This window comes from Tursiops truncatus, chromosome 4 (assembly GCF_011762595.2).
Source record: "Tursiops truncatus isolate mTurTru1 chromosome 4, mTurTru1.mat.Y, whole genome shotgun sequence".
Classification (NCBI taxonomy): Eukaryota; Metazoa; Chordata; class Mammalia; order Artiodactyla; family Delphinidae; genus Tursiops; species Tursiops truncatus.
In genome coordinates, this window is record NC_047037.1 from 48,713,177 (window position 1) to 48,729,005 (window position 15,829).

The 15,829-nt window shown below is 38.0% G+C and overlaps 1 protein-coding gene across 3 annotated transcripts in view; it reads right to left on the minus strand.

The window, feature by feature from the left end:
* The window catches only part of TNIK (TRAF2 and NCK interacting kinase), a 408,961-nt gene that overhangs the window by 121,727 nt on the left and 271,405 nt on the right, over window positions 1–15,829 (minus strand). For all 3 annotated transcript variants that reach the window (XM_073803896.1, XM_033855468.1, XM_033855467.1), the window contains exons 5-7: window positions 13,922–14,032; window positions 10,233–10,323; window positions 7,291–7,421 (exon numbers count right to left, since the gene is read on the minus strand). In XM_073803896.1, coding sequence (XP_073659997.1) covers window positions 7,291–7,421; window positions 10,233–10,323; window positions 13,922–14,032 — 333 coding nt within the window. The remainder of the gene's footprint in view (window positions 1–7,290; window positions 7,422–10,232; window positions 10,324–13,921; window positions 14,033–15,829) is intronic.

Below are 15,829 nucleotides of genomic sequence, written 5' to 3' on the forward strand. Positions count from 1 at the left end.
AGATAGAACTTGGCTAATTCCTTTTGCATAGTGGGTATTCAATAAATATACGCTGAGTGAATGAATAAAGGGTTTTGAAAGTCAGTATATTGTCAAGCTGTCTCCTGGTGACAGGCTACATTCCTAAGAATAGTGAACAGAAAAAAGTATAGGATCTGATGCCAAAGAAGAAGTAGAAAGATGAAAGTATAGCTTCTTCTCTGATCCACAGTAAAACTACAAAGTAGTTAAAATGAATCTTCAAAGAACCCCCAAATCTTCCTTTCTGCTTGGTCTTCCTAATCTACCCTTTTGTCATGCTCCCAGGACAAGTGATCAGTGGAACTCATATTTTTGCCATGACTTCTTCTTCCTCTTGTACAACCTGCATTTATGACAATCCTAAAAAACTAATTCGTACTAAGGTGGAAAATGGCTGATAGACTTGAATCTGTTCTCTCATCAGGATTCTTTATTTTTTAATAAAAGGCACAGAAATTAATTTTCAACTTATTAATGTCTCAGGATACTTTCCTAATCACAAGGGCTTCCAGCACCTCTGAAATCACCCTGTGCAGCATGATGCCCCCTGTGGTTATTCACACATCAGGCTTTGTCCACACCTAGGGTTATGCGTTAGTATCAAAAATTTTTTCACTGACCCCAAACTGTATTTCTTAGTCCTAATCTGAACAAAGAGGTTTAAGATACCACTTTAATTCCAAGCTTTGGCTTCACCAGAGGAAGTCCTCTTCTAGTTACTCTACTGAAAACAACTACATCACAGGGATCTATTTTTATATACATATATATTTTATATTTTTGGCCGTGCCGCGTGGCATGTGAGATCTTAGTTCCCCAACCAGGGATCGAATTCACACCCCCTGCATTTGAAGTGCAGAGTCTTAACCACTGGACTGCCAGGGAAGTCCCACAGGGATCAATTTTATGCCACAGAACAAAAGTCCCCTATATACTAGAGCCAGCCAAAATACTTAAAAGGCTAAGCTAAGGTTGAAAGTTTGAAACACTCTGATTCTCCGTGGTATGTTATAAAGCAGTCTAAAATATCTGTGGCCCAGATGTAGACTAGTTAGCACTTGTTAGGTATAACTGTTGTTTGAAGAATTGCTTATAGCCAATTACGATACACGTATCTGGTCTGGGACATATATTTTGTAGTGGCTCCTCTGAAGGGATTTGCAAATCAAATTATTCAAATGTGCTTATCATTAGCAGTTTAAATAAATGACATTTACTTTGGCAGGAGATTAATTTTTAACTTGGCAGCTGTTTTCAGACAGATTGGTGTCAGGTTATTACAGTGACTAACTCTGAAAGAAGGAGGAAATTTACAGGAGATTATTTTGTTTTTAGACCTTCAAGCTTGCATTTCTCCAAAGAAGCAAATAATTTTGTCAATGCCCTGAGACACTGGGTCCCAAAGACATTGCAATGTCTGCATCTTTGTGACCTGATTTCCATAATAACCCCACATGTGGAGAACTAAAAATGTTCTTTAATAGAGGAATTCTCCAAATATACTCTTCAGAGGCTGTTTTGTTGGTAAATTGGATATTTATATAGGATTGCATCAGAGAGAGGCAGGGTAATATATTGGAAAGAGCTCTCAACAGAGAGTGGGAGATGTGGGATCAAGTCTCTGACAAGATCACTAACGAGGTGTGCACTTGCAAAGGTCTTGGACCTCAGTTTCCACAGCTGTAAGATGAGGGTGTTTCAAGGTGATCATTAAAGTACTTTGGTGAAAAGTCCATGCACCTACAGAGAAAAGTAAGTCAGAAAGAGGAAAACAAATACCGTATGCTAACACATATATATGGAATCTTAAGAAAAAAAAAAAAGGGTCATGAAGAACCTAGGGGCAAGACGGGAATAAAGACACAGACCTACTAGAGAATGGACTTGAAGACACAGGGAGGGGGAAGGGTAAGCTGGGATGAAGTGAGAGAGTGGCATGGACTTACATATACTACCAAATGTAAAACAGATAGCTAGTGGGAAGCAGCCACATAGAACAGGGAGATTAGCTTGGTGCTCTGTGACCACCTAGAGGGATGGGATAGGGAGGGTGGGAGGGAGACGCAAGAAGGAGGAGATATGGGGATATATGTATATGTATAACTGATGCACTTCGTTATAAAGCAGAAATTAACACACGATTGTAAAGCAATTATACTCCAATAAAAACGTTTTAAAAAAAAAAGAAAGAAAGAAAACTCCATTCGCCTATGTTCTTGAAAAGGTAAAACTGACAAACCTTTAGCTAGATTCACGAAGAAAATAAGAGAGAAGGCTCAAATAAATAAAACCAGAAATGAAAGAGAAGTTCATTTCTCTTACAACAGATACCACAGAAATACAAAGAATCATGAGACTACTATGAACAGCTATACGCCAACAAATTGGACAGTCTAGAAGAAATAGATAAATTCTTAGAAGCATACACCCTTCCAAGACTGAATCACGAAGAAATAAAAAATTTGAGTAGACCAATCACTAGTAAAGAGATTGAAACAGTAATCAAAAACATCTCCCCAAACAAAAGTTCAGGACCACGAGGCTTCACTGATGAAGCATTCAAAGATGTCATACCTAAACTTCTCAAACTCTTCCAAAAAACTGAAGAGGCTAGAACACTTCCTAATTCATTTGACGAGGGCAACATTACCCTGATACCAAAACCAGACAAAATAAGAAAACTACAGGCCAATATCTCTGATGAACATAGATGCAAGAATCCTCAACAAAGTATTAACAAACCAAAACAACAACACATTAAAAGGATCAAGTGGGATTTATTCCAGGGATGCAAGGAAGGGTCAACATCTGGAATCAATGTGATACACCATATCAACAAACTGAAGGATAAAAATCATATGATCATCTTAATAGATGAAAGGAAAATATCTGACAAGATTCAACATCCATTTGTGTTAAAAAAAAAAAAAACTCAATAAAATGGATATAGAAGGAACGTACCTCAATATAACAAAGACCATCTATGACAAACCCACAGCTAATATACTCAGTGGTCAAGACCTGAAAGCTAGCCCTCTAAAATCAGGAACAAGACAAGGATGCCCACTCACCACTCTTACACTCTTAGTCAGCGTAGTATTGGAAGTCCTAGCCAGAGCAGATAGGCAAGAAAAAGAAATAAAATGCATCCAAATTGGAAAGGAAGAAGTAAAACTATCACTATTTGCAGATGACATTGGTTTTCTATTGATTTTACACATAGAAAATCCTAAAGACACTACTAAAGGAACTGTTAGAAATAATAAACGAATACAGTGAAGTTGCAAAATAAATATACAAAAATCTATTGTGTTTTGATACACTAATAAACTAGCAGAAAGAGAAATTAAGAAAATCTCATTTACAATTGCAACAAAAAGAATAAAATATCCAGGAATAAATTTAACCAAGGAGGTGAAAACTGTTACTGAAAACCATAAGACATTGTTTCAAGAAATTGAAGAAGACACAAAGAAATAGAAAATGATTCTGTGCTCATGGACTGGAGGTATTAACATTGTTAAAATGTCCATATACCTAAAGTAATCTACAGATTCAATATAATCCTTGTCAAAATCCCAGTGACATTTTTTACAGAAACAGAATAAAAAATTCTAAAATTTGTATGGAACCACAAAAGATCCTGAAAAGCAATCCTGAGGAAAAAAGAACAAAGCTGGGGTTATCATATTCCCTGATTTTAAATTATACTACAAAGCCATAGTGATCAAAACTGCAGAGTATTGGCATAAAAACAGACACACAGATCAATGGAACAGAACGAAGAGCCCTCCACACATACAGACAACTAATTAAGACAAAGGAGCCAAGAACATACAATGGATAAAGGAAAGTTTCATCAATAAATGTGGTGGGAAAACTGGACAGCCACATGCAAAAGAATGAAACTAGACTGCCATTTTACATAGTACAGAAAAATTAACTTAAAATGGATTAAAGATTTGAATATAAGACCTGAAACCATAAAACTCCTAGAAGAAAACATAGGTGGTACACTCTTTGACATCAGCCTTAGCAATATCTTTTTGAATATGTCTCCTCAGGCAAGGGCAACAAAAGCAAAAATAAACAAGTGGGACCACATCACACTAAAAAGCTTCTGCACAGCAAAGGAAACCATCAATAAATCAAAAAGGCAACCTACTGAATAGAAGAAGATATTTGTAAGTCATATATCCTACAAAAGGTTAATATCCAAAATATTAAAAACTCATACAACTGGGGCTTCACTGGTGGCACAGTGGTTGAGAGTCTGCCTGCCGATGCAGGGGACACGGGTTCATGCCCCGGTCCACGAAGATCCCACATGCTGTGGAGTGGCTGACCCCGTGAGCCATGGCCGCTGAGCCTGCGCGTCCGGAGCCTGTGCTCCGCAACGGGAGAGGCCACAACAGTGAGAGGCCCGCATACCGCAAAAAAACAACAACAAAAACCTCATACAACTCAACAACCAAAAACCCCCAAACAATCTAATTGAAAAAATGGGCAGAGGAGATGATAGATATTTTTTCCAAGGAAGACATACAGATGACCAACAGACACATGAAAAGATGTTCAACATCACTAATTATTAGGGAATTGCAAATCAAAGCCACAATGAGATATCACCTCACACTTGTTAGAACAACTATTATCAAAAACAAGAAATAACAAAGAGTTGGAGAGTATGAGGAGAAAAGGGAACCCTTGTAGACTGTTGGTGAGAATGTAAACTGGTGCAGTAACTATGGAAAACGGTAGGGAGATCCTTAGAAGATTAAGACTAGAAATACCATATGATCCAGCTATTCCGCTTCTGAGTATCTAGCCAAAGAATATGAAAACACTAATTTGAAAAGATATATGCACTGCAGTAATATTTACAATAGCCAAGGTATGGAAATAACCTAGTGCCCATCAATGGATAAATGGATAAAGAAGATGTGATATATATATATATATATATATGTATGTATATATATATGTGATATAAAGAAGATGTGATATATATATATGTGATATAAAGAAGATGTGATATATATATATGTGATATAAAGAAGATGTGATATATATATGTGATATATATATATATATATACACACACACACACACACACACACACACACACACACACATAATGGAATACTACTCAGCCATTAAAAGATGAACTCTTCCCATTTGTGACAACATGGATGGACCTTGAGGCTATTATGGTAAGTGAAATAAGTCAAATGGAGAAAGACAAATACTGTATGATTTCACTCATATGTGGAATATAAGAAATAAATGAACATAAACATATATCCCATATCTCCTCCCTCTCGTGTCTCCCTCCCACCCTCCCTATTCCACCCTCTAGGTGGGCACAAGGCATGGAGCTGATCTCCCTGTGCTGTGTGGCTGCTTCCCACTAGCTATCTATTTTACATTTGGTAGTGTATATATGTCCATGACACTCTCTCACTTCGTCCCAGCTTCTGATTCACTTTGTTATACAGCAGAAACTAACACACCATTGTAAAACAATTATACTCCAATAAAGATGTTAAAAACTAAAAAGATACATGTACCCCTATATTGATAGCAGCACTGTTCACAATAGCAAAAACATGGAAACAACCTAAATGTCCACCAATAGATGAATGGATAAAGATGTGGTACATATATACAATGGAATACTACTCAAATCATAAAAAAGAACAAAATAAGGCCATTTGTAGCAACATGGATGCAACATGAGATTATCATACTAAGTGAAGTAAGTCAGAAAGAGAAAGACAAATATCATATGATATCACTTATATGTGGAACCTAAAATAAGGCACAAATGCACCTATCTACAAAACAGAAGCAGACTCCTAGACATAGAGAACAGACTTGTGGTTGCCAAGGCTGGGGGAGAGGGGAGGGAGAGGGATGGACTGGGAGTTTGGGGGTGGTAGATGCAAACTATTACATTTAGAATGGATAAACACTAAGGTCCTACTGTATAGCACAGGGAACTATATTCCATTACCTGTGATAAACCATAATGGAAAAGAATATAAAAAAGAATGTGTATGTATGTATAACTGAGTCTCTTTGCTGCACAGTAGAGATTGACAGCATTGTAAATCAACTATACCTCAATAAAAAAAATTTAAGAAAAAAAGAAAGAAATGAACAAACAAAACAAAAATGAACACATAGTTACAGAGAACAGATTGGTGGTTACCAGGGCGGAAAGGGGGCACAAAATGGGGAAAAGGGATCAATTGTATGGTGATGGAGGGAAACAAGACTTCTGGTGGTGAGCACGCTGTAGAGTATACAGAAGTTGAATTATAATGTATACATGAAACTTATGTTATAAACCAATGTTACCTCAAATAATAGAAAAAAAGGTCCATTCACCTATGAAATGACTATCAGGTTTTCCCCAAGGTTGTCCTGTGATCTACACAGAGACCACAGGGTGTCTCTCTGTCTACTGGATAATCTGAACACACATAGTTCCTATATCTCATTTACCTCCAACCTTAAGGTCTCAACTTTCAGCTGTAATTCACAACAACAATGTCACCTGACATTGCAGCTATCGATGGGATAGTAAACACAAATTATGTTTGATTATTGCCTAACAGAATGGAAAAGAGGAGGGCTTCTTGGAGAAGGGGACAACTTCCACCTCTCTACTTAAACACTGTTTTGAATTTATTAGCAAATTTCTAGTTTATGGTACAAAGTATCAAGCCATAAGTCAGATTTCTATGAAACACTGCAACAGGCTACAGAAACACCATATAGTAGCTACCAACATCCCATTTGGTTCTCTCTCATTGAAAAGAAACTCTAATAATTAAACTTTGAGCAATGTAGAAATGAGTAAATATGATTATTCTTAATCAGAAAAAGATGATCCCCAAAAACAAACTCATATCTTGGTTTCTTTTAACATGAAAAGCTCTCAGAATATATATACTTTGCCAAAAATCTAAACTATAACCAAAATAGAAATGTTTTCTAATAAGAAGCAAGAGAAGTTCAAAAGAATACAGAAAATGGTTTAAACATTTTTTACCAACAGGCAATCAGATATGATGGATGAGTTCATTACAAAGATTCTCACTTGGATGTCTTCTAATTTTAAACTCAAGTAAATAATGTTTTTTAGTTCTCCCTTTGGATTATACAAATCACAAGCCCAAGGCCATGAGAGAATTCTCTACCAGTCTTAGGGTGAGGTGTTAGGCATGCTTCGAAACGTAATGAAGAAGTAAGAAGTCATACCTTGAAATCATATGTGGCATCTGGGTTTTCGTCACAGGCAATAACTTCTGGAGCCATCCAGTAGGGCGTCCCGATGAAGGTATTCCTCCTGCCCACTGTTCGATCGAGCTGGGCACTGACTCCAAAGTCCACTAGTTAAGGGAAGACAAATGAATAAAGTCTATCATCTAAGGTCTTACATAGTGATAAAATGAATGAGTATTTTTTTTTACTGTGGTAAAATATACATAACATAAAATTTACTATTTTAACAACTTTCTAGTGGACCGTTTTGTGGTATTAAGTACATTCAAATTGTTGGGCAACTATAACCACCATCCAACTCCAGAACTTTTTCATCTTCCTCAACTGAAACTCTGTAGCCATTAAACATTAACTTCTCTTTCTCCTCCCCTCCCCACCCCGCCGGGCCCCTGGCCCCCCGAAAGCACCATTCTACTTTATGTCTCTATGGATCTGACTACTACAGATACATCATATAAGTGGAATCATACAGTATTAGTCTTTTGGAGACTAGATTATTTCACCTAACATAATATCCTCAAGGTTAATGCATGTTGCAGCACGCATCAGAATCTCCTTCTGAATTTTTTTTTTTTTTTTTTTTTGCGGTACACGGGCCTCTCACTGCTGTGGCCTCTCCCGTTGCGGAGCACAGGCTCCGGACGCGCAGGCCCAGCGGCCATGGCTCACGGGCCCAGCCGCTCCGCGGCATGCGGGATCCTCCCGGACCGGGGCACGAACCCGTGTCTCCTGCACCGGCAGGCGGACTCTCAACCACTGCACCACCAGGGAAGCCCCTCCTTCTGAATTTTTGAAGACCAAATAATAGTCTGTTGTATGTAGGTGCCACATTTTGTTTATCCATTCATCTATTGGACACTCAGGTTGCTTCTTCCTTTTCACTATTGTGAATGTATATATTTTTTAAAAAGTTTTTATTTTATATTGGAGTATAGTTGATTTACAGTGTTGTGTTAGTTTCAGGTGTACAGCAAAGTGATTCAGTTATACATATATCTATCCTTTTTCAGATTCTTTTCCCATATAGATTATTACAGAGTATTGAATAGAGTTCCTTGTGCTATACAGTAGGTCCTTGCTGATTATCTATTTTATATGTAGTAGTGTGTATATGTTAATCCCAACCTCTTAATTTATCTGTTCCCCCAACCCTTCCCCTTTGATAACCAGAAGTTTTTTTCTATGTCTGTGAGTCTGTTTCTGTTTTGTAAATAAGTTCATTTGTATCATGTTTTTAGATCCCACATATAAGTGATATCATACGATATTTGTCCTTCTCTATCTGACTTACTTCAGTTAGTATGATAATCTCTAGTGAATGTATACTTTTAATCTTCACGTATAAATGGATGAAGCGTACCAATGAGAAAAGCACAGGGGGTTATATCTGGTTACATCAGTGCTACATGGGGGGCCAAAAAGAGGTGTTAAATAAAAGTCAAGCTTGGGCCATAAAGGATAGTATTTAGAGGATGCAAAGAAAGGAGTTAACAGCTAAGTTTCTGGAGTCAGACTGCCTAAATTTGCATCTCCTTTCTGACACTTACTAGTGATACAACCTAGGGCTACTAGATCAACCTCTTTGAGCTTCATTTTCCAAATCCATGAAATGAGGATGATGAGATTCACATGGTGTCGCTCTGATGTTTAAGTGAAATCATCTACCTAAAAGCATTTTGTACAGGACCTGGCATATAATATTCTCTCAACAAGTAACTGTTAATTAGTGATGAGTGAATATTCTGAGGATAGCTTATGTAGTCAGTACATATATAACTGCTTTCCCTACCTAATGTATGCTTTTGTTTTAAAAGGGAATATCCATGAGATGAAAGTTTGGCCCCAAATTCTAACTAAGAAAAAAATGGAAATTGTATATTTTAACAAAAAGGCAAGAGCACGTGTTTGGGATATAACCATAGGAGACATTTAAATCTCTTTGAAAATGAACAATCACATGGACAGTGATTCTTTGGTAGGAAACAAATTGTATATCCTACAGAGTATTTGTCAATCTATGCTCTTACTCATATACATCAAGTAGTCAAATGCGTGTGGGGATTCTGTACCTTATCTGGATAATCCCAGACATATTGTGGGAAGGGCTCTAATAGATCAAAGGGTTCCCTCACTGATAACTCTGCAGATGAAAGTGGGATAATTAGTATGCACGTGAAGTAGAATATTGAGCATCCACTTTGTACAGGTGCCCTAGATAATAATGAAATCGATGTAAATATAACTTAAAACATATGGGAATATAGCAGGAATTCATTTTTCTAAATAATGAATGTCTAACTGTGGATATTTTTAATTAAAAAAATTTCATCATTGTTATAGCAGCAACAATATAAACAAACTGTAAGATAGGGGAAACCATTCCAAGGTCAGTCACTTCTAATCTAAAGGGTCTTTGCTTAAAAAACAAACTCAATTGTTTCTACACATCGATTAAGCACATGGATCTGCTTACCATATTGTATACCAATTCACTCCTCAAAGAGCTTTTAGAAAATGTTTTTCTTTTTTTGGGTTTTTTTTTTTTTTTTTGCGGTACGCGGGCCTCGCACTGTCGCGGCCTCTCCCGCCGCGGAGCACAGGCTCCGGAAGCGCAGGCTCAGCGGCCATGGCTCACGGGCCCAGCGGCTCCGCGGCATGTGGGATCCTCCCGGACCGGGGCACGAACCCGCGTCCCCTGCATCGGCAGGCGGACCCTCAACCACTGCGCCACCAGGGAAGCCCTAGAAAATGTTTTTTTTTTTTTAAATAGCCAAAGAAACATTTTCCTTTCTATTCTAGGTACAATGACCTCCAAATCCACAGCGACAAATTTACATTATTAAAAAAAAAAAAAAAAAACAGCTGAAACAATCCTATCATTTTCTGCAATTCCTAGGCTCACTGGATTCTGTTCTTACCTAGTTTAACTTCTGCATTTTCAGTCAGCAAGACATTTTGCCCTTTAATATCTCGATGAATCACTTTATGCTGGTGCAGGTGACTCAGCCCCTGGAATGAAGGAGAGTTGAGAAGGGTTGATAGGAATATAAATCCAGATGTAAAAAATCATTTTGGATGTTAATGATCCGAAAAATTTAAACTCACCCAGAGATACTTTCATTATTTTATTTATATCTTTCATGTGGTCATAATTCTAAATGGAACACAATGTCTGTTTGTTCTAAACTTCAGGCAATGATCAATATAAACTGAAATATACAGGTGGTCATTGCAACGCCTGGTACGGTGTTAAATGAAACGCTTGCATATCAGCTTTTATCTCGGGTAACAAGGAACCACACAGGCCATGACACAGTTTCAACATGCACAGGTTTCAGCTAACAGTACTGTGAATAGTGAGGACCACCTGTATTTGCCAGTTGGTAACAGCAATATCTACAGAGTCTGTACAGAAATCTGATTTAACTGAAGCCTCCACTCTTTTTGTGCAGTTTTTGAATTTAAAAGTTATTATACAATTTGAATTAAGCACAATAAAATATTACTCAGACCAGCCAAGAAATTTCCCATTGGCTTTAGCCAATGTCTCACATTAAAAAAGGAAAACAGCAACTTCTATTTCCTTTGTTAATGTTCGTCACTGTCATTTTTAGTGCTTTATATTTGTGACTCTGTGCTCATTATATGAAATAATTATTCAGTGACATCTCAACCTGATTGTGTTCCATTTCTCCATGAATTTCTCTGATTTGGCGTTTTTTTTGTGTGTGTGTGGTGTGGGTTCAAAAACCTACAGACTTGTTCTAAGGTGGTCTCATGTTTCTCAGATAAACTGTAATCTAAAAGAATCTAAAAATGGAGTACTGAAGTAAATCATGTTATGCTAACACTTGTTAATTCAAGGTATTGGATACCCAAGTGTTGTTGTTTTTTCTTTATGATTTTCTGTAGTTTTAATTTTTTCTCCACAATAACAAAACCATGGCATGAAAGATGAAGTTGAAACAAAGAGAAAAAAAAGAACTAGATATCTGAATCCCCTTTTGTTGAGAAAATTCAGTATGAGAATATGAATGCCCCAAAAGATCCATGTTTGCGTTTAGGAATATCAGGAAACATAAACCACGAGACAGGACAGTTTGAGGCACTAGTTTGGGTCTTATAAAATTACCTTTTTATCTAGTCGATTTGGCTTGAGGTAGGCATCAAATAGATTAAAATGTATAGTTTTCACAGCATATTACCACTCCATGAATCCTTAAAAGAGGGACTGAAGATCCATTTCCTTCTTTTACCATCAAAGTGGTTGGAAGCAGATACCACAGCACATAAGTGAGCCAAAGGTTGTATTTTTTTTTTTTTCGCGGTATGCGGGCCTCTCACTGCTGTGGCCTCTCCCGCTGCGGAGCACAGGCTTCGGATGCGCAGGCCCAGCCACTCTGCGGCATGTGGGATCCTCCCGGACTGGGGCATGAACCCGTGTCCCCTGCATCAGCAGGCGGACTCCCAACCACTGCGCCACCAGGGAAGCCCCAAAGGTTGTATTTAATGAGATCATAAAATGCATGGAGGGTCTTCTCTGAAACATCTTGCGGCTAGGGACCTTTGGGTGATCAAATGTCCCTTCCAATGAGTCACTATATCTCAAATACCAGTATTATCATTTGGGAGAACATATTGGAAGAAGGAAGAAAACATGTTTTCACACATTTTAAAACCAGCTATTGAGAAATACTCATGGGGTGAAACATCCTTGCTGCTTTTTGAACCCTGGAGATCACATGACTGATCCCAGTAGGGTTACCCAGGAGTGCAGAAAGCCAGAGTGGGCAGAACCAGCCCTGGAGACTCAGTAGATTCTTGGCACCCATGAGGTGGTCTGGATAACTAAATAATCTGTCATGCTTTCCTGAATGAGTAAAATTCTACATCAGAAATCCAAATTAATTTCACACAATGGCACGTCAATACTTGGAGATACATGTCAGACTTGAAGGAGTTCAGCAAGCATACCTCATTGTTTTTCCCTCAAATTTTGTTTTGTGCTCTGAGAAATCTTTTTGCCTTCTCCAAACCATGGAGGTATTATCCTATATTTTCTCTTAAGAGCTTTATTTTTTTTATATCTTTTGTACTTATAACCATAATCCACCTGGAATTAATTTTTAAATATGATATAAAGCAGGTATAAACTTCATGTTTTTATATGGATATTCAACTGATCAAGCACTATCTACTGATTAAAAGACCCTTTCCCTCGTGTTGCAGCACTGCTTTTGTCATAAATCAGGTGTCCGTATGAGTGGGTCTGTTCATGGACTCTCCATTCTGTTTCATTGGCCATTGTCTATTCTTGTGACAATACCACTCTGTTTAAATTACTTAGCAGCTTTATAATAAGTCCTGGTAACTGGCAGCATAAATACTTCAGCTTTGTTCCTCAAAATTGCCTTGGCTATTCTTGGCCTTTTGTATTTCCATACAATGTTTTAAAAATCAGCTTGTCAAGATCGACAAATGTACCTAGAAGGATTTTGATAGGCAGTTTAATGATAGCAAGGATCAGATTAGGGAGAAATAACATCATTATAATATTGAGCGTTCTAATTCATGAAATAGTATATACACCTCTATTTATTAATGTCTTCTTTAATTTGTCTGTAATATTTTGTAGTTTCCAGTGTAGAAATCACTCACATGTTTCTGTACATTTATTTTTAAGTATTTGAATTTTTATGCTAATACAAGTGTTATCATTTTAAAATTTCATTTTCTATTTGGTTTTTTTTCCTAATGTGGGTTGAATTAAAGGGATACACATAGTTTTTTAATGCCTTCCTCCCTCCTTCCTTTCCTTTCTTCCCCAGCACATAATCTGTCTCTCAAAGGCATATCTTGGACACATCATGCAAACCGTTTTACCTTTTGTTCCCTTATACTAAGAAGGCAGAGTAAATAAATAAGTAAATAAATAGCTTCCAAGCAGACCTAGTAAGAATGCTCAGTGGACATATAATAGCCTCCTTATTAGTAGCAAGAGATAATTAAACTAATCTGAACAAACTAAAATATGACCAATTACCTCCTTCTCCCTGAAGTGAACTCAGCAAATACATGACACTATTGTCTAGATTGTCTGATTGTGGGATTTGTGAGCAAAACTGGGCAAATGGGCACATTCTTGTCCACTGTCTTGACTGGTTTGAGATATTGTCTCAGAGAATTTTTTTAAGGTAAAATCAATTAAACTAGGTTATATGTACTAAAATGGCTAAAGTCACACAAGCCTTAAATTAGTTATAAACTTTCACAAATGGAAAACTCAAATGAGTGATCAAAATATCCCTAAACAATCCATTTCCTAAGTGGGACACTATCTCTGTGATCCAAAATCAGATTTCCAATTGGAAACCCCATAGGAAATGAATCCCAGGTTAAGAGAAATCACCCAATTAACCCTCCAAATGAGAGTGCACACGCCTATGCAGAATGGCTCTCACTTCCATTACAGCAGACCACAACACACTACCACTGCCACCATCACTGTCAGAATAAAGCTCTAAGGAGGTTTCCAACACGTTTACAAATTAGTGGAAGGTCAGTGCAAAGTTCAACACCTCCCAAGGTCTCCCGTGTTGTCACTTACTCGTAAGATCTCCCTGCAGATGTACGCAATCCACTCTTCCTTCAACGTGTTACCTTTCGTGTTCTTGATCAGGTCAGTGACAGAGCCAGCACCACAAAACTCCATCACCAACTGGCAAAGGAAGCAAACATGCCATTATTATCATTACACTTCACGGCTTCCAATGAGTTAAGAAAGCATAAGGTGTCCCACCTGGCTGCTTTGGAATGCCCTTCCTGCAAAGAAAAAGTGACCATAAAACGATATATAAAACATAAATTTTTATCTTAATTTTTTCCCAAAATGAAAGAAAGGAAAGATTATTTTTAATGTTCCAACCTGAAAATTATAGCTGGAAAACTAGGAAAATCTTCATATTCTAAGTATTTGTTTTAAATGAGGGCAGTTAGGTGGCACAGATGTAGTTGAGAATATCCCTGTGTTTTTATCCAATGGTCAAACTCAACTTTCCTATAAAAGTAGCATCATTCCCCTGCCTGAAAGAGCTGTGGTTGTCTAGGCAATCCCAAGTCAGAACAATTCAAGTGCACACTGTTTATGTTATTGGCTTGTAAGTGGCACTGTAAGCTGTCAGAGTGAGGACTATCTGCTTTTAATTAACTTCAGCAAATGTTCCCAGGAGGCTGGACATATCAAATAAATTCAATAAACAATAAGCCCTAATTTAGCACTTTTCATCCCCAAAGCTCCCAAGTTCTCTATAAATATAAACTCATTACAGTACTCAGCAACTTTATAAAATAGGCAGAAAATGAACATCTCCCTTAGTTAATGGAGGAGTAGAGACTAGAAGAGGAAAAGCTATCCATTTGCTTTTACATTCATTTTCTAGGTTTAGAGAAACACATCCATTTCCATACATTTCTCCCTCTTCTTCAAAAAGTCTGCCACAAAAGTCATCTTTTTGTGACAATAATTTAGATGACTAGCAATCAATCTCTGATTTGACACTAGAAACAGAACTTAAATGGGCCCATAATGAAATCACATTCGTGGTTTTGGCTTTGTCCAAATGTACGTTCCTAACCTCAGCACCATGTCACCAGGTCCTAAAAGATACCCCACCAGGCTGTAAGATCTTTGGGCAGAAATAATGTTCCCTTTTTTTTCTGCATGTCTGGTTGAAACAATAAAAACTCATGAAATGAGTTTCCTCAATGAGTTTCTAATGTCTGTTCTGATTTATCTTCTTATGATTTTTTTTTTTTTTTTTTTTTTTTTTTTTTGCGGTACGCCGGCCTCTCACTGTTGTGTCCTCTCCCGTTATGGAGCACAGGCTCCAGACGCGCAGGCTCAGCCGCCATGGCTCACGGGCCCAGCCGCTCCGCGGCACGTGGGATCTTCCCGGACTGGGGCACGAACCCGCGTCCCCTGCATCGGCAGGCGGACTCTCAACCACTGCGCCACCAGGGAAGCCCCTCTTCTTATGATTTTACAAAGGGTAATGAAACCCTCCAATCTTCTCCATTGTACCGGTGGAGACTGATCAGGAGCTTTTGTAAGGAAATTTGAAAATGCCACAATAGACCTCGTTCCAACCCAGTAAGAGTTGTAAAATTACCATATATGAGAGCCAGGAAGCTATCAAAGACCACAATATCATGTTAGAAAGGACTGAGGAATCAACTTTAAGAGGTCTCACTGGCCAAAGATGGGATAATTTGAGCATCGGTAAGAATAAGAACTGCAATATCTTGAAACACATTAAATATGCTGAACTAAATGCATTAATAAAGACACCCCTTAAAAAGAATATAATTGGGGTGTTTCCCTGGTGGCGCAGTGGTTGAGAGTCCCACGGGTTCGTGCCCCCATCCGGGAGGATCCCACATGCCGCGGAGCGGCTGGGCCCATGTGCCATGGCTGCTGAGCCTGCGCGTCCGGAGCCTGTGCTCCGCAACGGGAGAG